Below are 25,907 nucleotides of genomic sequence, written 5' to 3'. Positions count from 1 at the left end.
AAAATTTCTAATGTGGATATATTTTCTGAGTATGTATAGACTGTACAGCAGAATAAATAGGTACTTCTTAGAGATAACAGGTAGACAAATATTGTTTAGCCATAAAATATGTGTTGAATTCTCATCTAAAAGTGCAGTGTTACCTATGTCATGATTTTCCTATGTTTGATCTCATTAGCATCGTTTGGCAGTTAGGATTTTTTTTGTGCGCATTGAAATTATGTTCTTATAGCTGTTTGTTCCTGTCGTGCTCAGAAGTGAATTTGAAAGATGATTCTTTTTGTTTTGAAAACAGTACTTTATTCTTTGAAGGAGAGTTGGCATGTAAAACTTGCATGTGAAATAGTGTTTGAAAGTCCTCTTAATCTTCTTGTAGGCCATAGAAAAACATCTCATCAGAAAGTCCAATGGAGGACTGACCTTCATTGGGGAGTGGAAGAACGGGCACCTTGAGAGAAAGATGGGCCATTTGACCTGCTTTGCAGGGGGAATGTTTGCCCTTGGCGCAGATGGTTCCAGAGATGATAAAGCTGGACATTATTTGCAACTTGGAGCTGAAATTGCACATACGTGTCATGAGTCATATGACAGAACAAGTAAGATATTTTGCTAATCTAGTTATTTCCGTAGTTGAAATACAGAAATTGTTGTAATTACTTTTAAGATTTGTTATGGACCTATGCCTTGTCTAACATGCACTGTTTTTATACCAGTATAATTTTTTTAACATCTGTGTATTTACTTCAGATCTACATCATGGTGAGTAAAAGTAAAACCAGACTTTGTGGTCCCTTCCTGCACATTTATCTCTGTTTTTGCATCAGTCAGCTAAGATAGCTTATATGGATGCAGAGAAGAGGAAGAAATGTGTGTGAACTCTTGTCCTCCCAGATATGTAAGGCAGTTTTAATTTCATATATACTGTTCTACAGTTATGTAGAGTGAAAAATTTGTAAATACACCTTTTACTCGTTTTAGCAGTAGTACATTCTGGGTAAGTACAATTAAACTAGAGAGGATGAAGATTAATATGCAGACTGAGATGGCCAAAGACCTGACTAGTGAGGAGGCATTATCAGACTTCGTTGTTGGGCTGGAAGTTTCTCAAGTTTAGTCTTTTGGACCAGGTTTAATTTACATCTTTAATAGTGACCTTGATGCATAAAGTTGAAGTGTGCTGATTACACTTAGAGTGGCTGTAAAGTCATAAGGCACAATTAAAACAGAAGAGTCTCAGAATACTGAACAGGAAGATCTTGAGGACTGGACTGTCAGAAATAAGAAGTTCACTGGAAAGAAGACAGAAGCTCTTTCTCTAAACTAGGAACTGAAAAATGCCAGTGCAGTCCTAGTCTGTATCAGGTGAAGAATTTTCAGCAGGGATTAGAGAATATTAACACTGCCTTAGAAGGCATGTATAATTTATCATCCAGAATACGCTGTACAAATCTGAATTTCAAGCAGAACAAATAAAGAGAAGGACCAACAGAATGATTAGAGCAACAGAGCTTTTATCTTACAGTGGGAGAATAAGAGAGGTCGGCCTGCTCAGACTACAAGAATAATGCTAAAGAAGGGAATAAATTTGTTGTCTTCTCAAGGGGTAAACACTGAAAAGAGATAGAGTTATTTTAAGATATAAACAACACAGCTGTACCCAGAAGAAGATTTGTAAGCTCACCATGAATAAATGCAGGTTGGAAATTGGAAATAGCTTTGTGTAGCCATCAGAGAAGTGAGCTTCTGAAATAACTTCCTAGAAAAAAAGTAACGGTAACTAAAACTCAAGCAGTTTTAAGATGAGAGTTCATGCATTTATTCCCAGGATTACATAGTATCATTGTATAATTGCCTGTCATTTTAAAGAATTCAATCACATGAGTGATACCTCTACCTGGGTAGCATCAGCATGAAAAAAAAAGGAGAAGGAAAAATATTAGGATGCTTAAGGAAAAAGGTAGGACATAGTAGCCTTTGTTGCATTATGAAAAACTGCATTTAAATGTTTAATACACGCTTAAAAATAAGCAGTGCTAAATTTATAGTTGTTTGTGCAGTCCTAATTTTATTCCTTTAGATGTTGATCTTGTACCCTAAATAAGTCAAAAGATAGGGGGGATAAAAGTTTTGGTTACATATTTAATGACTGTATAAGAACACACGCATGCAAGAAACAGACTGGAAGTTGTACAGACAGCTATAAATTTGCAATGCCCTAGTTTTGTTCAGTCATGCAGTCTCAAGAATGTGGATTTTGGTTGGTTGGTTTTGGGTGCAGGGGTATGTTTTTCTTTGTGTTGTGGTGGTAGTGTTTTGGGGGTTTTTTTTGCCTGGAGTGATTTTTCAGAGAAAACAAAGAACTTCTATGTGCAAAATGTCAACTTCATTATGCTTTAACAGCAGGATTTGAGACATAATTGTACACTTTAATAACAGAAATAGCTGGTTACAGAAAAACTCACTTTCAGAGGGCAGTCAGTCATCCTGGTTCAGCTGATAGGTTTACGTTTCAGTCGGCAAAGGGGAGAACCTGATCTCTTTCTCCTATAGCCGTGGGAGAACTCTTGACCCATTTGGTGTCCACAAAGGAGACTCCAAAGTGCTGAGGCTTTGTGTTGAGGATAGAGAGCTCTTCAGATAAACCAACCAGAGCTGTCCTTTCATGCGTCTTTCCAGGGTTGCTCATAATAAGCTGCAGTATATGCCTGGGTGTATAATATTTTGGTATAAAAATGCTACTTTAAGAAGTAACCTAAATTTCCATAAGGGATGAGCATGAGGAAAAAAAATGCTGTTTCAAGGTCCAGTGTCAGCAAGATCTAAACAGAATTTCACAGAATAAAGCACTTCTGGAAAAGGGCATTATATTGCCAACTCTTAACAACCCGTTGCATATACTGCAGGTATGAAACCCTGTTTAAAAAAAAAAAAGAATTTGATATTTCAGAAAGCTTCAGGCAAATTAAATTCCGATTTTGCTTCTATCTTTACAGTAATGTCATCTAAATCATGGAATACCATCTCCTAAAATTCTGGTTTGAAATCATGCTTTCCATGTCTTGCATAAATAAATACACATTGTGACATGGCAGATGATTTAGGGTCCAGGACTTCTGGGTTTTCCGATAAAGTCCATTAGAGTAACTTTGATCTGGACAGATTTTACCGGGGTGATAATAAGTAAAATACTCTTGTCTTGCAGTGACAGTCCACGTGACTATTTAGCATTGAGGTGATTATCTGCCATGACACATGTGGCTGGAGATTCTTAATGTATTAGGATTTTTTTAAGGCAATAATAGTATCCTCTCTGGTCACTTTCCCCTCTCATCAATTACTCTGTTTCTTCAAACTCGATCACCCTCTATAAGGTGGAACATTTGTGGTGACTTCAGTCGTCTTTTACAAAACAAGCCTTCACATAGTTTGTCAAGCTAATATAGCCCTTTGACTAGTTCTTGTCTGTTTGCCTCTCTTCTTTATTTACTTGTCTTTGGGACTGAAGTTATTACAATTGATGTTAAAAGTCACTTGTTGAATTATAATTGCCCAGACTCTCATTGTTTCTAAAACCATCTCTTTGGTCCCTTGGATGCATTTGCTTCTATTGATGGCTTCTAACACCCTTGAGGTCTTAGACAGTCCATTATGAACTCTTCTCTGCCTTCTGGTCTACCCCTTGATGTCAAGTGTTCCGTCACCATCCAGTTTGTGCTCTCAGTAGCAGATCTTAATGGTGTTTAGGAGCTGTTGCCCTAGCAGACAATAATACTCTCCCAGCTGACAGGTGGAGGAGCAGATTGTATTGCAGGAGTCCTACATAAGCCTAGTTGGGTTTCAGTGCTCCCAAACATATCTAACCAGTTGCCCAACTCAAATACTCCTTTTAGGTGCCCCAGACACATGATGAAAAGATGTGTGTTTTGCCACAAATTGTTTGGGGAAGATTGAGGACCACCCTGCCAGGTACAAAAGCATCCTGCTTTTTCACCTCTTCACTGGTGAAGAAATATACTGTGCTGCCCATCCTTTCCATTTTGGCAACAGCAATCACTTTGCCATGTAACCAGCAAAAGTTGCCACATGGTTGCAGATCTGCACATGTTGCAGACTGGATTATTTGTCTTAGCCTTGGCATCATTGGAATAAGAGCTTTCCACTGATACTTTGGGTGTTCCTTAGTCCCCTGGATTATGTATCAGTGATCCCTTTCAAGTTTTTTGGATGCTCACACTGCATCACTGGGGTTGTTGAAGATTTTAGGACATTTCTTAACTTGATTGGAAATGTGGCACACGTTAAAGCACACCATCACCTTTTGGACAGGTTGTTGCTGGCCTGACACTATGCCACATCTCCCAACATATAAATAAGGCCAACCTCAGATCTGTGAAGCTACCTTTGAGAGGCCAGAGCCTATTGCACCTACATGTCTTGCTGGGTCAAGCAAGGATATTCTATCTCGGCCCACACAACTCAGTTTCTTTGTCATTATAGAACATCATTATCGTTGGTAGTTGCTGCTGCTTTAGTGAGGACTAATCTATACCAAGATGAATAGTTTTTTTCATGGAGAAAGGGTGAGACCCCATTTTGGACTTACGAAGACTGCATGTGTTCATACATAAGCTCAGTTCAGAATAGTGATGGAGGAGATGATCCCAGCTCTACAGAGAGGAGAACTTCTGTCTCTTGAATTCAAGGATACCTTATTCTACATCTCAGTCAAAACAGATAACAGGAGGTATGTCTCATAGAAATAGAACCATTCCAGTTCAAAAGTCAGTTGCTTGACTTCTGTACAGATCTCAGGTTTTTCATACGGTACCTGGCCATTGTAGTAACCAAACTTGGGTAGAAGTATCTGCTTTTGTTACCCAAGTGACTGAGTATCACAGAATCACAGAATGGTAGGGGTTGGAAGGGACCTCTGGAGATCATCTTGTCCAACTCTCCTGCTTGAGCAGGCACACCTAGAGCAGGGGGCACAGGACTGCGTCCAGCTGGGTTTTGAATGTCTCCAGGGAAGGAGACTCCACAACTTCTCTGGGCAGCCTGTTCCACTGCTCTGTCACCCTGTAATTAAAAGTGGATTAATCATTCCCTTCAGGTAAGCTTGGGGCTTTTTAGCTTTGGACAGTTAAACTGAGTCAACACACTGCTGTTTTTTGGGAGCAAGTCTTCCAGACCTAACCCCTGAGAAAATTTTGCTATCCTACACACGCTGTTTTCTCATATGAGGCCCAAGTCCCGTTATTCAAATGTAAGGTTGCCATCTACATGTGATGGCCTTCTCTTATAAGACTTATTACAGGTATTGCCTTAATCCTTCTAGATGTTGCTACATCCTTTGTGTTCCCTTTACTGCCATCACTTAAGGTACCCATTTCATCTGTCATGATGCTGTCTGCTCCCCGGTGCTGATTAGTACAGAGAAGTTGGAAAGTCCTTGTGACCTTTCCTGCTGTATTTCCATGGGCATTATGTCCCAGTGACAACTGGTATCACTGCCATGTAATTAATGCGAAGTTTATGCAAGGGCACAGTCTCTCTGATAATCTGATTCACCTGTCAATGTTCTCCAGGAATATCTGAGAGGAGACCTCAGGCTTCTGAGTTGTAGGCTGGAGAAGTGACTGGAGATATCCTGGGAAGCTCAGACCCTTGCCCTGGCTCTGTGAAAATCCCTGTAGATTCTGCTTAAGCTGAGGATCAGTCTATAGCACTCCCTGTAGGATGCCTTTCTAATTCACCAGCTGGAGGAAGCTGATGGTCTTTCGAAGATGAAGGCAGGGAGTGGAAGTGTCATTCTGATCTGCCTCTGAGCAAGGGACTTCTGCTTCCAGGATCCATTGAAGTTGGCATGAGACACCCTCAAGGGTCTTCCTTTCTTTGGGAAATTGTGAATGCATGTGACACTCCTTGGAAACACCAAGGATTTGAAAAGGATTATTGACGGTCAAATATAGTATAGTTACTGTAACCAGAACAGTCTTGTGATGTATAATCTTCACATGCCTCTGCTTCCTACCTACTCTGCTTTTTTCTGTGCCATAACCTATTGATAGATTATTGCTGCAGTCACCCTAAATCTCCTGTCCTACAACTGGAGATTTCAAGATTTTTCTATAGTTCAGTGTGCTCTTGATTTGGTGAGAAGATTGAGAGAACCAAAGATAGAAGGCATGCTCTGATCTGTCTGCCCATGTACTGGCACAGTACAAGGAATTATAATGCTATCAGTGAGCACTGGTAAGGTTAAAAGAACACAGCTTCATGTGCTTATGGTGCAAGGTTTCTCAACACTTAAGCTGCACATCTTGAGGTATTCCAGTTACTGGGGATTAGTTCTTTGTTTTAGATGCGTAACATGTACCACTGAGAAACATGGCAAAGACATAAAATAACTGGTAATGCACAATCCATAAACAGTTAAAAAAAATCTCCAATGAAACTGAAAGAATAGAAGGACAACTAACAAATCAACCTGAATAATTAGCTTTCACGGGTGTTGTAGAGGTTAGATTAATAAGCAAAATTATCTATATAGATGGCAGCACGTGCTGATTTAGAGCATACAGTGTTTTTAGTAAAATACACCATTCCCTATACATACAAATTTTTCCAGCCATTAGCTGCTGGTGTGTAAGTATTGACTGACTCCAGGCAGATTATTTTAAGATGAAGTTTTTTGCACATCTTTAAAGTTTCTTGGCAAGAACTGTCCTCAGAATCTGGGTACAGCTTTAGCTGTTTTTATATGTGTGATAATTCCAGTGCAGTTCCAATGCAGAATAAGCCAGATGACTAAGATTTCAGCTGAGACGCTGTAAGGGTATGAGTAGATGCTGTCGCTGTCCCAAGATTCTCAGTAAGCAGCTAAACAGGCAATGATGAAGAAACAATAACTGCTTGTTTGTGAGAAGTATAAAATAATGATGTATGTTGATGGAATGGTTTACAGTCTCAAACAAAAGTATCCTGGAGGTCTCTTCCTCAAATTTTATGTGAGTTAGAGCCTAGAAATTATTATTGTAAGTATGAATCCTTTCTAACTTTCAGGAAATTTATTGCTAGATTGACTGTAGTCTTTAAGGAACACACAAAAAATTAAACACTGTGTTCAAAATTATTTCTAAAATCAGGTATATGAATACTTATCTAGAAGTCTGAGGATTTGCCCTTATTTCCAGCAGTGCTAAATACAGATCTTATTGAAGTCAACTTTAAATCAGGTAAAACCTCTTTTAAAATGGTACTGGTTTAGCTTTGTAATTTTGCACTATGATGTGAAATTGTCTGTCATCTGCTCTCCCTGTCTAGACTATAGCCTATCAGCCCCATTAATACTAAAATACCTGGATTAAAGCGTGCCATTATAGCATTGTAAAACAGCCGTAGATGGTTCTTTGCTTACAAGAATGCTCCCCTGAAAGGTACTATGTTCATAGTAGCTTCTTTACTTTAGTCAGCTCTTAGTAGAAGTGCTGTGATTAATTCTACATCCATGGTTTCAGATGAAAATTCAGTGATATGGTCACAATACGCAGGGGTCACCCATCCTTGAGTGGTATAATTTCTTGGAGTGCCCAATAATGTTAGAAGTAGATACGAGTAAATAATTAAAGATTTAATACACTAGCAGGCTACAAAGCAAGAGAAGGTGTCCGAGTTTCTGTAGGTGATGCATCACCAGAACTGCCTGAAATCCAGCTGCTTTGGTGGATGAGAGTAATACAACTGACATGGTTTACCTGATTTCCAAAAGGCTTTTTCAAAAGTTCTCTAAGGCCCTTTAAGGATATTAAGCAGCTACTGCATAAGCAGCAGGTACCTGCATGGAGGGAAGAAATGGTTGTAGTATAAAAAATATGGTGGAGGTAAATAGTCAGGTCTTGCAATGGACAAATGTTGGTTAACCAGTGGTACTCTGATATATTTGATATATATTTATACACACATGTATATAGATGTATGAATGTATAGTATATTTACATGTTATATTTTAATATGTGTATATAAGTTTATATAAAAATGATATACATATATTAACATATATAAATTATCAGGAAGAGGGCAGGAACAATAAGGTAACTGCTGATAATTAAAAAAAAGATATTCAGAATAGCAAGGATGAAAGAAGGCTGAAAAATTACACAAGAACGTTATAAGGTTGAGTATTTTCATAACAAATTACTAAATTAAATTGAGTGTAGTTAAATGTAAAATAAGGCACGTATGAAAAAATTATTCCTAAGCCCACATATAATTGATGAGCTCTTAACTGACCATTACAACTTAGGAAATTGGTCTTGAGATTATGAAAATGTCAGCTCAGAAGCAGTCAAGAAAAATAAAGTAAGAAAGAGCAAAATAGAAAATGTCATTATGTCACTGTATTAATCTTGTCCAACGCTTTTAGTGCTGCATTCAGGCTGGTGCTCTCATTTCACAAAGGATATAGTAGAATTGGAAGAGTCAAAGAAAAAGGCTAGAAGGAAGACTAAAGGCACGCAACAGTTTCCATTCAAGGAACAACTGAATTGAATAGTATTCGTCAGCGTGGAAAAGGGACATTGTAGGTAGGATACAACAGGTTTGCAAAATCACCAGGGGACTGGAGAGAGTGGATAGGAATCAGTTCTTGACTCTCTTCTCCAAGACAAGACCTAGAGATTATTGAAAGAGTCTAGTAGGAACCAAGCTGAAAATGGAGAAGAACAAAGAAAGTGGTTCTACACCAAAGAGGCATTAGAGATGTGGAACTCCTTAGCAGAGGTTGTTTTGGATGCTTAAGGCTTACACGGGTTTAAGGAAACACCAGATAAGCACTTGGGAAACAAACCTGTTAAGAATTACTGACCACATAAAAAACTAGGTCTAGTTTGGGAAAAGCCTTGATCTCAGAAAAATTGGAGACTGGTAGAGAAGCTGCAAAAAGGTATCTCATATACTTGGCCTGTTCTTCCTCTTCCCCATCCTTGTCTGATTTTGGCCGTTGTTGGAGACGTGATACTGGGACAGACAGAACTTCCGTCTGGTCCAGTATGGCCATTCTTACCTTCTTAATTTTGGGTAGGTAGAACTCTGTGTCCAATCTCAATCACTTTGCAGTAAAATTTGTAAATTTTTTTAACTGAAACTGGTAAAATGGCCCAATTTCAAAGAAGTATCATAAACATTTCTTGATGGAGTTTTCCTTACCACATGTGTGGCTGAAGCAGTGTGTTCTGCTTTTTTCTGTTGGCATCCAGAGGTGTACTGCCTTGAAACAAAAAGATTAAGGAACCTTTTTTTGAGATTTTCTGCTGGGACACACACTGGGAGGGGCTTGTATTTTTCATTGTAGTGTTCTAAGGTTCCCCTTTCAGACTCATGAGACCATGGTTAACTTGAGCCTCTAGCCCACAGGAAATATGTGATTCATTGCTTTGATAATTTTTAAAGCTGGAGTGCAGCTTCAAAGTTCAGCGCCTTAAAAATCCTCTGCCAAAGCAAAGGGTGGGGTGCAGCTGTAGATAAGAGCGCATTATTTATGTCAAATTTGAGGAATAATGTGTAGCTGTATAAAAAAAAAATGTAATTGCATCTTCCTATTCTAGACAGTTTTTCTACAGGTACCACCTTCTTATATGAATAGTCTTCCAGATGCTGGCACAGGGCCATTACAGCTTCCTTTAAGGGCTGAAATAGAGGATCCCTCAATTCAGAGATTTATTTTCAGGTGTGGCTAAGTTTTCATTGCCTGGTTGTAAACCGTTTACTTCAGGATCACGTTATGAAGCACATCAGTTACGGTGGCCTGACAGCACTTCCGTAAACCAGGAGAGTTTGGATAAGGATGCAGGTTATTTGAGATGGTGGTACCTGGTTTTGTTCTAAGAACTTTTCTTACCATGCTGGGTGGGATCAAAGGACATCAAAACCTCTGACCCTTTCTCTCTTTTTTTTTTTTTTCTTTCCTTTTGCTTGTAAACGACTGATGTCGGTCACTTCAATTTTATCCTATGATTGAATGTGTTAATGTGTTTATTTTCTTAGTGTTTCATTAGTTTTCAAGAGGATTACTGTACTCCTGTCAAGATAGGTAGTTTCCTCACAGGAACTGGATAAATTATTCATAAGAAAAATTATAGGCCTCAACAATAGGAAATATTTATGAGACTGCTTAAAGAAAGCTAGTTTCTGCTTTTCTCGCATGCTTAGGATATAGCAGTCTCCTAGCCACCCTTCATGCAAAGATTGGTAAGGAATAATTTTTTTCTTTGTTTCTTTTGTGGTTGGTTTTTTTTTTTCCTTTCCTCTGCAGCATTAAAGCTGGGTCCAGAAGCCTTCAAATTTGATGGTGGCATAGAGGCGGTAGCAGTACGGCAGAACGAGAAGTACTACATCCTAAGACCAGAGGTGATTGAGACCTACTGGTATATGTGGAGATTCACCCACGATCCCAAGTACAGGCAGTGGGGCTGGGAGGCAACGCAGGTAAATGTATTATTATCTGTCAGCAAATAAATTCTATGTATTTTCCTTTTGTAGCCACATTAATTTCGTGGTACTGAAACACTTCAAATAGTGATTGATTTTCACGACTTCCTGTAAACCAGGGTACGTATGGGGGTGCATGCAGTTATTCCTGTTTTGCAACTGCTGAATCAGATGCACAGATGAGAAACATGTTCAGCGTTATACAGCTGATAGGTTTTAGGCACGAAAATAGAATCCACTGGTCATGACTCCTACTTATCAGTAGTCCACAGCCCTCAAGAAAGGTAATTTATCCTGGAAATTAAAGCGTATTATAAATAACTTTGTTAAGCATGTGTTAGCACTCAGTTTAGAGTAAAAGAGAAAGCTATTCTTATGGTTCCTTCTTGGTCAGCTATTAAAACACAAGTGGTAGGACAACACTTTCTCAGATGGCTTGTAGACTAGATAGCATGTACACATGCATATGTGGTTTGGTATCATGGCTCTTTCTTTTCCTAGTTGCTTGATTGAAAGGAAGAAAAATTGCCAGTCTGTTCAGATTTACTCAGTCGTAACAAAAAATTGCATTACCAGAAGCAGACCAGAAAGGGAAGTGAAGAAGTACAGGCACATAAGGCAGAACTTAAAAATTGTTGCTAAGGTATTTTAGAGATTATTGTGGTTTTGTATAGCTGCTTTCCTGGGTTTAAATCTAGTTGTTTTATGTCTTAACCAAATTCCCAAGTGTGAAAATGCTCTGAGTCTTTCTCATTGGAAATCCTTGTAACTGGTCTACAGGAGCCCAAATTCATTGTAAGACTCTCAATGCAGATCTGTGCTCGTGGCCTTCCTTCATTCATCCTTTGTACACAGATGGATAACTCCTTTGTCTAATAGTCATAGATTATGGGCTACATGAATAATTAGGCTTCATTACAATGTAATATTCTAATTGTAAAAATTATCTGTAATCCCCGAAAAACTTCTCCTTTTAAATGCTTCCTAGGGTTGAACTTGTGAGCCTTTCCTGGTCAACTGTTTCTCACTGCTTTCATCTGCTGGTCTGTACTGGGGCCATGCAAAACTCATTTGCTGGCCAAGCAGTTTCTGGTCATCTTCAAGTTCCAAGTGACCATTGGACTACTGCAGCTCCTCCGCTTCCCTGCTACAGCTCCAGCAGTCCTCAGAAATGCAGCTCAAAGCCAGCTTTGGAGATGAGAATAAACATTAAAGATAACAAGACACTAATGAAATACTTTTAATAAAGCCAAAGGAGATGAGGGAAGGGCAAAGGAAGGGATGAACCAACAGCCTGGAGAAACTTTATTCTGCAGGTGAAAGCCAGTTTTGCTCCAGAGGCAAGAGACCCAGAAAATGTGCTTGGAGCAAGAGATCTGTTGAGAAGTGTGGATCTGTTCATCAGGTGGAAAGTAGTTAAGACAGGTTCAGAATATTTAGCTGAACTCATACCTGTCCTTCCCTTAGTGCAGCTACAATCATGTAGAAGAGTCCAAGGACTCTAAGATTGTGTCATAGTCTTGGCTAGGTTTTGCCTTGTACATTGTTTTGTTATAACCAATATTATGTTATTCTGCGTAACAGAGGTTCCGCATTTGTCACATTTGTATTCTAGAATGCATTGCTGCTCTGTCCCAAAGCATCAAAGATTGAGTTACATCGTCCCTCCTGCCCAAACTATGCATGTTTCTAAAATGACAAAGAAACAGGCTTAGTAACCTACTCCTTGCCAGTGTGTGTACTACAAATGCTTGCTGATCTCATGCCAGCTCCTGTCAGAAGCTATGGCTGGATGATCCAAGCTGAGATTGGGTCCTTTGTACTAGGTTAAAGAATTTACAAATGTAAATTTTTTCAGGCCAGGATCTGTCTGTTAAGCACACTGCATAGCCTGTCTTTGAATTGCATTTTGCTCAGTTTTCTCCACTTGCCTTCATACCTTGGTCCCCATTAATGCTTTCAAACCAAACCCTCCCTTCCTCCTCCCCTGCCTCCAATTTTCTCTGTGTGCAGGGTAGGATTTTATTTTACCCTTCTGTCAACCTGCATTGAAGTTGTGTAAATCAAGCAGCCCATGTGCTTAACTGCCTCTGTCCTTGCAGAGCACCTTTTTTTGCTTGCTTTCTCAATAAAGAGTTTCTTTATCCAACATAGCTGTAAAATATTTAATTCCTAAATGGTTTTGCATAGCCCTCCCTCCCACAATTACAGATTTTCTCTCCCCCACCATCATACTAACACTGAAGCTTGGGAAGCTTTTTGTTCCCTGGGGTTTCCTGTTCCTTGCATATAGATAATAAGTTCTTGTCTTTACTCCTCACGCCTACTCACTACTTTCCCTTCTTCCCTACCACACACAGCTCTGGTTTTGTGTATTCCTCCATTTATAGAGAATAACCTGGTATGACACACAGAGCAGTTGGCTTGCTGCTCTTCACAACACTGTCTGTATTTGCTTTCCTTTTGCCTTTCAACTGCTGAAGCATACTTTGGAATCGATATTAGACTTCTCGTGGTGAATGATAGTTTCTTCATCAGAAGTCTGGTAGTTCTTTTAAATTTTTGGAGAAATTGAGTTTTGTTTCTGAGTTCTAAATGTCCTTATTTTTATACATTGAACCTGATGTAACCTGATGTTCAATGGCTGAGTACTTGGTGATGGTCCCCGTTGTTTGCTTCTTTGAATGGATTGATACGTCCCTATCTGAATGGATTTGGGTTAGTTCACCGATACGTTAAAGGTCTGCTTCTGTCATTTTAAGAACTCTTCAGAGATGATCCAGGATACATTGCAGAAACACCTGGCTTTTAAGAATACTGTATTACTACTACTTAAGTTTCATTAGCACTCCCAGCCCAAATCTCTCTCTGCCTTTTATCAATGGGAATTTACATAAGGGCCTGGATTGTGTGTGTATGCAAATCTTTGTACTGTACTTTCTTTATCTATTTCACCACTGGCAGCTTCTTTTTGGCTTTATTATCTAGATTTTTGGACAAAACTTGGGCATTTTAGTGCAGGTGTTATGCTTTGACCAAGGCCTGTTTTGTCACATCTCTCCAAATCCGGTGTCTGTGGGGAAGTTGAATCTTATATTCCCTCAGCGATCATAAATCCCTGTGACAGAGTCTCTATCTCTTTCCTAATAAAAAAAGGCAAATTTTCCCTAACACTATACTTAGCACTAGAGACAACATCCATCTCAATTTTATCGGGCCAGCCAAATTGGATGATGATATGCTGCAGGGCTGGCTGAAGTATTACAGAAATATGCATGCAAGATATTCAGGGTTAATACAAAAAATTACTAAAATCCTTTTTAGGCTAATTATTTGAAAGCAATAAGAGCCACGACTTCACAATAAGCATATAAAGCCAATTACTAATCTTAAGCTGTGTGAATGAAGGGTTCAGCTATTTGCTGGGGACTTCTGTATCTGACTAAGTAGGATTGCACCACAGAGGCTGCAGAGTTCGTTCAGAGTTTCCTCTTACAGTGAAAATAATATACAAGACCTCAAGTTTGGGGTAACTTCAGGCAAACTGAAGATGGCAGTAAGATGGAGTGGAAAGACCTATAGCTCTCTACTTAGGGAAGCAAAGTAGACAGAAAAGAGCCAGGCACAGGTTGGAGGTAAAAAACATGGGTTCACAGTTCGTTGGTTGGAAGCTGTGAGTACCATAGAGAGGTGCTCTGGGGAGGTAAGCTGGTGAAGAAACTGGCACAGTTTTTATGAGAATGTTGTTGGCATAGTCAAGAAGAGTCACACGTGCAACCACAAAAACAGCCTCAGAGGAACTGAGGGAGCTGGGGTCTGATGTAGAGGCACCTCCAATTTTAGTTCCAAAGAACTTAGATCAACTCTGACCTCCCCATATGTCACAGGCTTGGAATGTGACTTTGCATCATTTCTGAGCCAAGACACATGTATTCGATATTCTTCTGTTCTACTCTTGATTTGAATAAAGGGAACTGGAAAATCCACTTATTTGGGTAGCTTGTTCCATTAATTAATTACTTGTGCTTTCCCATTTAAATTTGTCTAGTTTCAGCTGTCAATCACTGGATTTTCCGATGATTTTCTATACAATATTAAAATGTCTTTCATTCCCCCATGTTTTCCTTCCAAAGTGTTTTCATAGATTGTAATAAGCTTACTACTGAGTCTACTTAAGATGCGAAACAAATTGTATTGTCTCCCACTGTAAAGCATCATCTCCAAATGTCTGCACCCACATCAGTTCATCATCCTTTTTTAAAAATGAATTTTAGAACTGCATATTCCAGTTTTGGCTTTATGCACAGCCCTGTGCAAAAGTAAAATTTATATCCCTGCTACTGTTTACTATTCCTGCGTGTGCACCTGCTACAACATCATAGCAGGAGCTCATACTGGATTGTCTCATGTGGCCACTGAATTCTTCTAAGTGCCTCTACTTTCCAGGCTAATCTAGTTCTGCAGTTACACAGCCTTTATGTCTAGATTTAGGATTATGTGCCTGGTTATATGAAACTCATTTAGTTTGGGCCCCGGTTACTGCCAGGTTACACCGACTGCTATTATTTACCTATGTCATTTTTGCCAGCAGCAGTGTTGCAGTGATCGATAAAATCTCAGACTGTTCCTTGTGGATTTCTGTCAGAAGCAGCTCTATTTGTTGATAATTTTACATTGCCAGTTTGTTCTTAGAGCACTGTCAGTCAGTTTTAAATTAAGATAGTGATATTGATATGGTATAGTGCTGCTTTGTCTTATAAAGTCTCACAGTATCATGTCAATTGCCTTAGAAACTTTTAAGTTTATAACATCTCTGCAGTTACCTTTATTTGCCAATCTGTAGACCTCAAAGAATGAAATCCAGCTTGTGAGCAAGATAGTTTTCTATAAAACTATGCTGATTGGTGTCAGTTATCCTCTTCTATATTTTATGACATGTGTTTCTGTAATTTTTTGGGACTAACATCAGGTATGCCATCTTAAAATTATTCAGCCTGCCAATACCTCATAATGGTAGCATTACCCCGATTCCCTTCCAGCCATCTAGGACTTTCCTGAATTCTAGGGTGCAATATATTTAGCATCATTTTATCAAGAAAACTGGTGTTCACCTCTTGAGCGAAAGAGGATCCAGGTGGCAAATCAGATGCTTCTACACCAAGTACTTGGAGAACTGTGTGAAAGCTGAACATGGTGAATCTCAAGTGCCTTTTAAGCAGCTTGTCTACGGCACCAAACTTTTCAGACAGTGTCCTGAAGGTCTGTATACCTTTGAATCAAGGACAATTTGTTTATCCATATTTGGATGAATAGCTGTATTTCAGAGGAATTTTTCCTCTACAGTTCATTACTACTTGCAGTGTCTAGATCTCTGATCAGCTAGGATAAATCCTCAGCCTATCCTGAATTCCAGTCTAGCCAGAGTCTGTCTCCCCAGGGAGAAATTTCTGAAGATACAAGACTACTTGTCATTGTAAGGAGGGGAATCAATATAAATCACACATTTTCTTTCTTCAGGCTTCTAGGCCTGCTACCTTCACCGGTGTTGCACGTAAAACTACATGCAAAACTACTCCAAGCATGAGACCTCAGTGCTATCTATTATCTACAATCTCCAGAATGAATGAGTTGTGTCTTTTATGCTGAGTTGGGGTTTTAATTCTCGAGGAGGAAGGAGATAAAGTCCTAACAGTGATACTGTGTGTTCCTTTTTTCAGTTTTGCCACAATCACTAGCAGGTTTCTCCTGTCTGAGCTGTGGCACAGTGTTTACCAGAATCGTTGACCAGAGGAATACCTGCAAGATCAAACTCTGCAAGCTAGAAATTCTGGCAGGGTTGTAACCGTTGGAGATTTTCCCCTCTTCTTGCCACGCTCCAGAACAGAGGCAAGGTTGTGTTCTGCAGTATTATGAAAAACGGGATAGTGGTAAGATGAGGCACTTCATTTCCTGCCTAGAGAACAAAAGTGCTTTTGCTCTTGTTTATTCATGTAACGCCTGCCTAGTGGCTATAAGACTTGTGGAGAGGAACGTGTAAATAGTTCCATAAACAGTGTATGCATTCTTTCTCAAGAAGTCGGCCAAGCAATTAATTGGTTTCTCTTCCTTTTTTTTTTTCTTGGCTGGCACATGATAGTTAGCATCACTTGTGGTGTGCAAGAGTGTGCAAAGAGATTGTCATGCATGTGACACCAGATGTGTTACATACATCTTTCTCTCCAGACTGTAGAGAAAACCTGCTCAACCCAAATACCAACATGTTAATAGTCTCAGTGTAGTCCTAGCCCGCACCAATAACCAGCTCTGAAAAGAACTCATCCAGACACATTCTCCTTTTAGGCTCAAATCCCACCAAAAAAGGGAGCATTTCCATCTGAACTTGGAGACAGCTCCACTTGACATAAGGAATTACAGCGAGAATTAGATTTTCCCAAGAAAGACTGTACCTTTCTTGGCATAAGCTCAGGCTCTAGAGCCACAGCAATTCCAGTAATATCCTTTTGCCAGTCTCTCCTCTTGCTTCTTTAAAAATATTGGTCTTCAGAAATTTGAAAGAACTTTGTACAGTTTGGATTATTCTTTGGTCCATGAACAATGTCACATTTCCACAGGGTAAGAGTGTATACTAGGCAGATGTCGGCTGTAGTAACTGATGTGCTGTGACGTACTGTCCTAGGTACCTTGCTCATTTGCCTTTTCACTTTTCCTCCTGATTTCAGTGATGGCATCTGCCAGGATTCTTCATGCATGTGTCCAATGGAAAATTCTCCTTTGTTTCCTGGTATTTTCTAGTATGCAAAGGCTATAGTAAGGACCTTGAAGAGTTAATTTTGATTGAATTTGTTTTCTCTGTGTAAAAAGGGACATCATTCAAAACTTATTTGCTCCCCTGCCTTGACTCCCCGTAGCTTCTGTTGAGCATAACTAGCAGAAATCAGAATTACCGAAAATCTGGGCCTAAAGCACCGTGTGGAGAGAAACTTCATACAGACTAACGGGCTGAATCATAGATCACTGAACTACAGGTAGCTACATTCAGTAGTTGGTAATGACAGACATCCCAAGCCAAACATTTTCCTTCATCACTGTGCCTTTTCTGTCCCTGCATGAATCTATTAAAAGAGTTGGTGTCTGCTGAGGAAGCACTTCCAGAGCAGCGGGGGAAGCACAAATAACCTGTGAATCATTTCAGAGTCATTTCTTTGGGACAGTTTTAATGGCTGATATCCTTGTGTGCTGTAAGGTCGTGCATGTGAGTGGAATAATGAAAACGTAGGCAAGAGGTGCTCTGAGCTACTAATGCATTCTTTCCAGTCTCCTCCTCTTCCATTGTGCTTTTTGCAGTACTGTGTTGGAGCTAACTAGCTGGGTGATTTGTGAATCACGGATCCATTGGCCCCTTTCTGCATGGAATGTTTATGGATTTAAACTTCATGCTTTAAAGATAAAGAGCTCTTCTGCAGTCCAGCACACAAGCTGACTTGAGTTTCAGCTGTATAAAGGGGAAACAGAGAAGAGCACATGTAGGAGATGGAAATGTGGGGAGAAAGCAGCAGCTAGGAGAGTTTATAAGATGAAATCAACAGTCCCTAAAGATGAGTACAGTATTTTACTCCTACTTGCAGTAAGTCCCGATGACTAGCTGCTAGTTAAAGAGTTCCTGTAGCTCTTCAAACTCTTCCAGCTGCAAAATCCAGGGACATTTGGCATCTTCCTATGCACCTCATAGCACATATTGTGTTGATTGACTGATGGATGTTCTATTCAGTGTTACCTATGAGAAGCCATACCAGCTCAGAGAAGTCTGCTGAGTCCGTGTCCTGTCATCAATATCAGTCAACAGCAGATACCCAGGAAAGAAAGTTTTGTTCCTCAGAATACTTTCTTAGCATCTAGCAGTTTGCCAAACGTGGTGTTATTAGTGGCACTGGAGGGGTTTTACTTCTGGATGTGTCCAGTTCCTTTTTATTTTTCTTCTTTTGGTCAGCATGAACTGTTAACATCCACAGTATCCTCTGACAAGGAGATTCACAACAGAACAATGCATCATGGAAAGAGCTACCTCCTTTGTTGATCAATCCCGATCCTTTAATGTTTCCAAATTTTGCTCTACAATTAAATTCTCCTTTTCTTTTGCCTTCCCCTTTGCAGGCAATTGACAAATATTGCCGAGTCAGTGGCGGCTTTTCTGGTGTCAAGGATGTCTATTCCTCATCTCCTACATATGATGATGTACAGCAGAGCTTTTTCCTTGCTGAAACTTTGAAGTAAGTTCTCTTCACTCTTGCATTTTCCTGTAAAAGTTAGTATCTAAATTCTAGAAGAATGTGGTGGCTCAAACAACCTCTTGTCTTGTCAGAGTCATTTATGGTTTGGGCTTTCTCTTTCTCCCAGCTTTAGGGTCCCAGATCAGCTAATTTTACCAGCAGAAAATACAAGCGGAATTTTCCATACACAAAGCTTATGCTGAGAGAGCTTTAGTTTTTAAGACTTCTATTTGATTTCTGGCATCACAGCAGAGGAGAGTTTATCTCCTTTGAAGAGATTCCCTTTGCAAAAGATGTTTTTTTAGATACACTGACTTGGCATGTCCAATACAAGTATGTGCTGTGCTCTGTTATTGTAAAACCTGTTTGCCTTCTGTCTGTCACTGGAAGGGAGTAAATGCATGGAACAGAAGTCCTTCATGCCCTTGGATGACTTTTCTGTGTTTATCCCACAACATATTTTTCTAGAATGCTTTTTGGTGTAAGCAAGAATATCAGGCACATTTTATAATCTCTTACATACTTAAATATTTTAAATTCAGTCAAATCAGTCGCACACCTGTGGTCCACCCTGCAGAAGCTAATGCAATCTGTTGCATATTTGGTTCAGGGTAAAATGTTCAGTCGTTGGTCTTCCACCCTGTTTATTTTTAGTTTATAACAAAAAATGCTATATTAGAATATGCCATAACCTCTAACTTATGGAGATGATACATACAATAAGAAAAACTAGTATAAAGATAGGACTACATTATGGGGATTTTATTAAGTGACCTGTTTTTAAAACTGAGCTATCGTGTTATGGCAACTCATCTCCATCATCACGGGCACAAACCAGCTCTCAAGGGCATTCCTTTCACATGGTTGTGATCGCTCTGGGGTTTTGCCTGTGAAGCAGTATCTTCTAATGTGTGACAATTTTCTTGATACTCAAGTTACATCAGCAAATTTGGATATATAGTTCTGGCACCGAAATCTACCAAGATTTCTGTCTTGGTTACCTACCTGAATTCTTGTGAATTGTCTGCTTTTGGGAGAAAAGTGTCCAAGTTGGCTATGTCCCCTACCCCTTTTTTTTGCTCCTGCATAACAGTTTGGAGAACGTCTTACTTGGTTAAATCCATAGACAAAGGCCACTGCAGGCACTGTGAATGAGGCCAGAGCTGCTATTAGGGGATGTAGTTGTCATCTCTGCTTACACTTTCTGCCAATGTGTGATGGAAGGGATGATACATATGTAGTTGCACAAACCTGTCAGCAGCAAAGACTCATTAAGGTGCTCTTTTTGTCGTTACAACCCAGTGATATGACAAAAAAACAGTTGTAATCATTTGGCAGCCTACTATGGCATTCAGGCTTTGCAGAATAAACAGGGTGTCTGTATAGTAGCAGAGTTTACAGTATCAGCAATATCAGATTTTCAGGTTTTAGCTGTAGCTGATGTATATGAAGATTGCTTTTGTCTATTGGGAGCTCAAAATGCAGTGGGGAGAAAGCAGGCCCTGAAAGTGGCAGTACTACTGCCTGCTTCAGGCACCACAACGTGTTTCACTAGCAAAGAAGGGGTCTCTGAGTTCATCACATGTGAGGGGAGAGTCTGGCTATCCTGTCCTCCTGCTGGCTCCTTACCAAATTCCTCTGCATAGTCACGATACTTTGTTTCCCCATGTTATCATTATAAAAAACAAGTCAGCCGCTGCTACCTCCTCTGTTGTCTTCATTAATTTTATTTTACTTACTCCTTCAAGTTAATTTTCTGGAGACTAAAAGCTATACTCCCAAAGAGAGAGGCAGCAGTTTCAAACAGGTCCAGTCAGAGAAGCAATACCTCCCCAGGAGCTGATTTTATATGATTGATTTGCCTATAAAAGCCAGATCAGAGAATGAAATCTGTTCCTGCGGGACTTCTGGGGTGACATGCCTGACCTCTGAAGTATCACCAGAATCCTGTCTGCATCTTAAATAATCACAAGGAGATCTGAAAATTCACTGATGCATCACTCAGTAACTAGACATACTATAGTGCAAATGTTGCAAAAGAAGGCAGTTCTAGGAAGGAACTCAGAAATTTTTATTGGCTTTTGATTTGGATCTATTCCCACTTGTGGGACAAAATATTGTATTGGAGAGCTGGATATTACATGTTTGACATTGATGCAATTGGCACGGCCAAACCAGAAAGTGGTATCACCTTGAGATAAAATAGAGAACATAAGGTCAGGATAGCTCAAATGGCTGTGAAAATAAAGACAGAAGGGTTGGACGCAATGCCATGAGGAAAATGAAGATGTCCCTCAGAAGAGGGACGTAAAACGAGCATTATGGAATGCCTGCTATGATCTTTTCTGCTGTTGTTGACAACCTCTGCATCTTCATTCCTCTCAAATTTAAAATTGATACCTCTCCCAAACATTGTTGCTGCTCTGATACTTTGGCTCATCAAAGATACTCCGCAAATTACAAGAGTTTGGGCAGTTTGAGTGGCAAGAAGGTAGCCGTTGAGTGGGAAGGAGCAAGACATAGAAATAGGTTGCTTAAGTTATTCAAAGGAACAAGTGTGAATCGAATGAGGAAGGTGAATTTCAGTAAGAGGAAACGTTGATGCTGTGGTGAAAAAGTTTAGAAAGCTGCAGAGTGAGGGATAGCAAGGTAGGATTGAGGAGGAGAGGAAAGGCATGACGCTTTAAAGATGAATGAAAAATGTAGAGAAAGAGACTAGACATGTAGGACAAAACTAAAGCTGCATCAGGGGAGGTTTACATTGGATATTAGGAAAAATGTCTTCACTGCAAGAGTGGTCAGGCATTGGAACAGGCTGCCCAGAGAGGTGGTGGAGTCACCATCCCTGGAGGTGTTCAAAAAACGTGTAGACGTGGCGCTTCAGGGCATGGTTTAGGAGGCATGCTGGTGTTGGGTTGGTGGTTAGACTTGATGATCCTAGAGGTCTTTTCCAAACTTAATGATTCATCTCAGCAAGAAATTTTTATCTGTAAACAGTTAATTGGTGAGGAGTGGGAGAAAAAGTAGAGCTTCGCTGGCTGGGTTGTGCTGTGGATACAACTGGCAAATAAAGGCAGTGGGAGAATGATCAGGCAGCGACATAACTAGTAGACACTACCAGCCTCTGTCTGAGCGAGAGCAAAGTAACGGCAGCCTCAGCAGAGCAAAGGCAGAACAACATGTGTGCATGTTCTGGGTGTGACAGAGCCCACTAATAGGAACAACACCCCTTCCTTGTCAAGTGCTGCAAGACCTGTCATTTTCTGGATGGCAGGAAAGCAAGCTGAAGCAGGAGCTGAGAGGTCCTGTACACCCATGATATTACACTTGCACTCATACAGTCAGCTTTTCTGAAACAAGGGAAATGCCTTTTGAATTTTAGCAATTGAGTTTGGAAGCCTTGGCAAAGATCCCTACCACCAGTAGCCCCTACAAAGTGTAGCACAGCCACATTCAACGATAAAGGAACCAAGAAATACTCTTCTTCCGCATATGTCCAGAAACCTTAATTTTGTTACACGCTTCATTTGCTCTGCATTGCTTTATGATGTACAACATTTATGAATCCCCTCTGCACAATATATTGGCCCATTTCCTCCCACCAGAAGCTTAATGAGCTTCTAGCACGGTGATGACAAGTCAGATATCTGGCATGGTTTAGTGGCTTGTCTTGTACTTCCTTCAAATCTTTGATTTGGATTAAAGAGGATTAGTCATTTCCAAGTGGGTTTACTCCATTGAGAAAAATTTTTTGCCAACTTCCTCTCTGCTCCCCTGCTCCCCAAATCCTTGTGCTTGGTGTCTTGATGTTTGTTTCACATTGCAAGCCTTTGAAAGGAGTCTTGAAAAGCAGAAGTTACTTAGAAAGATTCAAATGCTATCTTTATAACAAATTTTCATTGACGGGGTTGATCATGATAAAAATCACTCTTCAGGTTGTTATAATAAGGGGGGTTGTATGGGGGCTGTACAAAGATTGAAAGTAACTGACTTGTTTATAGCTGTAGCTGCTGACTGGTGGGGCCTGAAGCTGCTATGTTGCCCCTGCGTGTTTGTTGCTCTGCTTTAATACCTACCATTTTTCCTCTCTGTCTTGATATCTAGGTATTTGTATCTGCTTTTCTCCAATGATGACCTCCTACCGTTAGACAACTGGGTTTTTAACACAGAAGCTCATCCTCTGCCTGTTTTACATTTAGCCAACACCACACTGTCAGGAAATCCTGCATATCGATAAAAACAGCTCTACGAAAAGGAAGTGAGACTGTTTTCAGATCTGTTTTGTTTACATGGACCACTTGAGACTTTAAGCAGGAGAGGAGACAGACACTTGATAAAACTAGACCTCTGAGTCAAGCAAGTACCGGCGTGAGAAATGAAGCTCTTCAACATATAGATAAGTTTAAAGTTTTGTTTTATACATGACCAAAACACATTAGTGTGGTATTTGCAGGACAGAGACTTCATGTGCTTTGAACCTTAGCAAGACATGGAATCTACTCTTTAATATAAATGCAGCAGCATAAGGAAGAAGAGGCTTTCCTATCCAGGGAGAGGAACTTCCTGCTGTTGCAAGGAACAACACACCAGTCACCTCTTCAGATCGGGTGGGTTCCAAATACCTAGATTTTATTTTTCCTGGTTTTTTGTGTTTGATGATGGCATGAACAAAGCAACAACAAAAAGCAACATCAGTGCACCAGCAGCATCAGGATTTGAATTTTTTTCTGTACCTGTCTGAATTTTCTAAGGAGCATCTGTTTGTCCAGACTGGCAGCCATTCTCAGGACCTCTAAGCTACTAAAACTAAACTCTAAACTATAAAAACTATTGTCTCCTCACTTTCCCTTTTCAAAATAATGTTGAAAGATCTGAGTTGTATGCTTACATCCAAAAAAAATTAGTAAGCACTTGGTTTGTAGTTCACTGTCAGCAACATGGGCTTAGCTCATTTGGCAAGCTACAGTCAGAGTCTGGGGCGTATTGCAGGAGCCTAAGTTTCCCCTCCTGTCACATGGAAAAAAATATTCTCTTATAAGTCCCGGTTCTTTTAGCTAAGTAAACAGAGATGACAACATGAGGAAAGCAGTCTCTCATGATTTATATAACAGGAGACAGTATATGGCACTTAAAAATGCCCCCCTTGAGCTAAGCAGCAGGATTTTGTTGCTTTATATTTTTCCACACAATCGGGATTTTTCCTAAAAGTTAAATTTCATTCTTTGGATACTATTCATGGAACCTTCTGTGCAAGGATGTGTATGACAGAAGCCCAAAACTGCCTTTGATTTAGTTTACAAAACTTTTCTTCTTGTACAGTACAAAGCCAACATGATCTTCTTTGGAAAAAACGTAACATCTCTCATATATGAGTGGAAGAAGAAACTGAAGTGTCTCATCTTCCATATTTTATGAGAAGGGCGATGCTGTTACCTGTGTGGTTTCTTTTCTGAGTACTCCTAAGCTGGGCTGGACAGTATCACTTAAATGAAGTCTGCTTCAGTCTTCACTTATTTGCTAAAAGAAGTTTCGCCTTTTCAAGTATATATCAATCTCTTCTTTTTATACTGTTATTCCAGAACCCTTACAGCTCAAATTATTGTTTTTATTCCACTTTATAGCTCTTGAATCCTTCTGCCATGGTGACTGGCCCCTTTGCTGAAAAAGAGCTGTGAGGTGCTCCTTTCCCTCCTAATTAATGCACAGGTTCCATCTTTAAAAAATCTTGATTGTGTTTTCATACTAAAGTGAACTGAAGACCTCTTCAGTACAGCATCAGATCTAAAGGGAAAGAGTGGTATTTCTCCCCCTCAAAAAATGTTTATATGTGGAGTTCTATATATAAAAGCTTTTCTCTCCATCCTATTATACTTGACTATACAGTATAGTAGAATTTCCCCCATAAAATTTTTCTTCACTAGTCTTTGACACTAAGCTAGACACAGAAATCATCACGTGATTTAAGGAAAAATGCTATCAGATGCTTTTTTCCAGGCAGTTACTTTAGTTTAGGAGGAGGAAGACATAGAGCTTGGAAAAAAACTCCAATCTCAATGTTTTTACCTTAATACCAGTTACTTAGTTGCTGTAGTTTGGAGCAGTATCTTAAAAATTATTTGAGACTGATAAAGTAGTTGATATAGTAAATAATACTGATTCAAGTAACTGTTTATTTTAAATCAGAAGTTGCTTAATAAATTACTTCTTCTTACTGGTCCCACATTGATTTATTTTTCTGATTAGTATTCACTGACTTATGAAGAGCTAGTCATTTTCCATTTTCCAAAGTTCAGATATGTTATGTTTCCAAATTGAGTTTTTGCCATCCCATGAGAACTTTTATTGGTTTAAAACTACAGTCGATTGCCTTGTTGTCCTAAATCTCTCTGTGTACAAATAAGAAAGAGGAAAAGCAGACTCTTGTGTTTAACAACCATGAGGAAAGAAAGGAAAGAAAAAGTGAAAAAAAAAAAGGAAAGGAAAAGTGAAAAATAAAAAGGCACTTTCCACCCCATACACGCATCCCCATACACCTCCTGATAAATGCAGATGTAGAATGGCCGCCAGTCTGTTCAGAGAAAGGTCAAGGACAGAATTCTGGAGTCCCAGAAACAGCAAACTTCTTATCATTGTTTGCTGCTCTTCCACCCACCTGTTGTGGATTAAAGAGCGACCCTTCAAATTAATTCCTCCATGAATCCCAATGGGTTAACTCACTGCCACAGGAATGCTTGAATTGAGGACCTAAGCCATTTCATGTTATGGGATGGTATTTTTCTCAAAGCAGATGTACAGTACTGCTATTTCTTCTTTGTGTAGATAAGCAGCAGGTACCAAATAAGGACACTTGTTTCTCATTTTCCAGTTACCCCAACGGCTGTCAGTTTCTACTCTATCACTCCTTAAAATACAAACTATCCTCTTTCCTCCAGAAGCTACTGATGTGCATAGTCTATCAAAAGATAATGCATTTTGTGGACTAATTGATGTGTTGTTCATGAATCTTTCCATCCTGAGATTTCCTAGACCAAGCTAAGTTTGGAGGTAAAGGGTTCTGAGCGAGGTGGGTGCATAATAACCAAGCGCCACAGATGTTGAAACTTCTGACTGAAGTGATGCGCCCTTGTTCCGAGTCCTTCACAGAGAAGTGGGTTC

At 39.7% G+C, this 25,907-nt stretch overlaps 1 protein-coding gene across 2 annotated transcripts in view; it reads left to right on the top strand.

Moving 5' to 3' along the window:
• The window catches only part of MAN1A2 (mannosidase alpha class 1A member 2), a 143,504-nt gene extending 118,215 nt beyond the window's left edge, over positions 1 to 25,289 (top strand). The window contains exons 10-13 of one of the 2 annotated variants that reach the window (XM_075107946.1): positions 377 to 596; positions 10,310 to 10,482; positions 18,637 to 18,752; positions 22,857 to 25,289. In XM_075107946.1, coding sequence (XP_074964047.1) covers positions 377 to 596; positions 10,310 to 10,482; positions 18,637 to 18,752; positions 22,857 to 22,989 — 642 coding nt within the window. In that variant the 3' untranslated portion in view covers positions 22,990 to 25,289. Of the gene's footprint in view, positions 1 to 376; positions 597 to 10,309; positions 10,483 to 11,473; positions 11,584 to 18,636; positions 18,753 to 22,856 lie in introns of those variants that run through there. The other variant, XM_075107949.1, reaches the window with a different exon arrangement.
• The last annotated feature ends 618 nt before the right edge of the window (positions 25,290 to 25,907 follow it).

Source organism: Phalacrocorax aristotelis, chromosome 1 (genome assembly GCF_949628215.1).
Source record: "Phalacrocorax aristotelis chromosome 1, bGulAri2.1, whole genome shotgun sequence".
NCBI lineage: Eukaryota > Metazoa > Chordata > Aves > Suliformes > Phalacrocoracidae > Phalacrocorax > Phalacrocorax aristotelis.
This window is presented reverse-complemented; position numbering and strand designations above follow the sequence as displayed.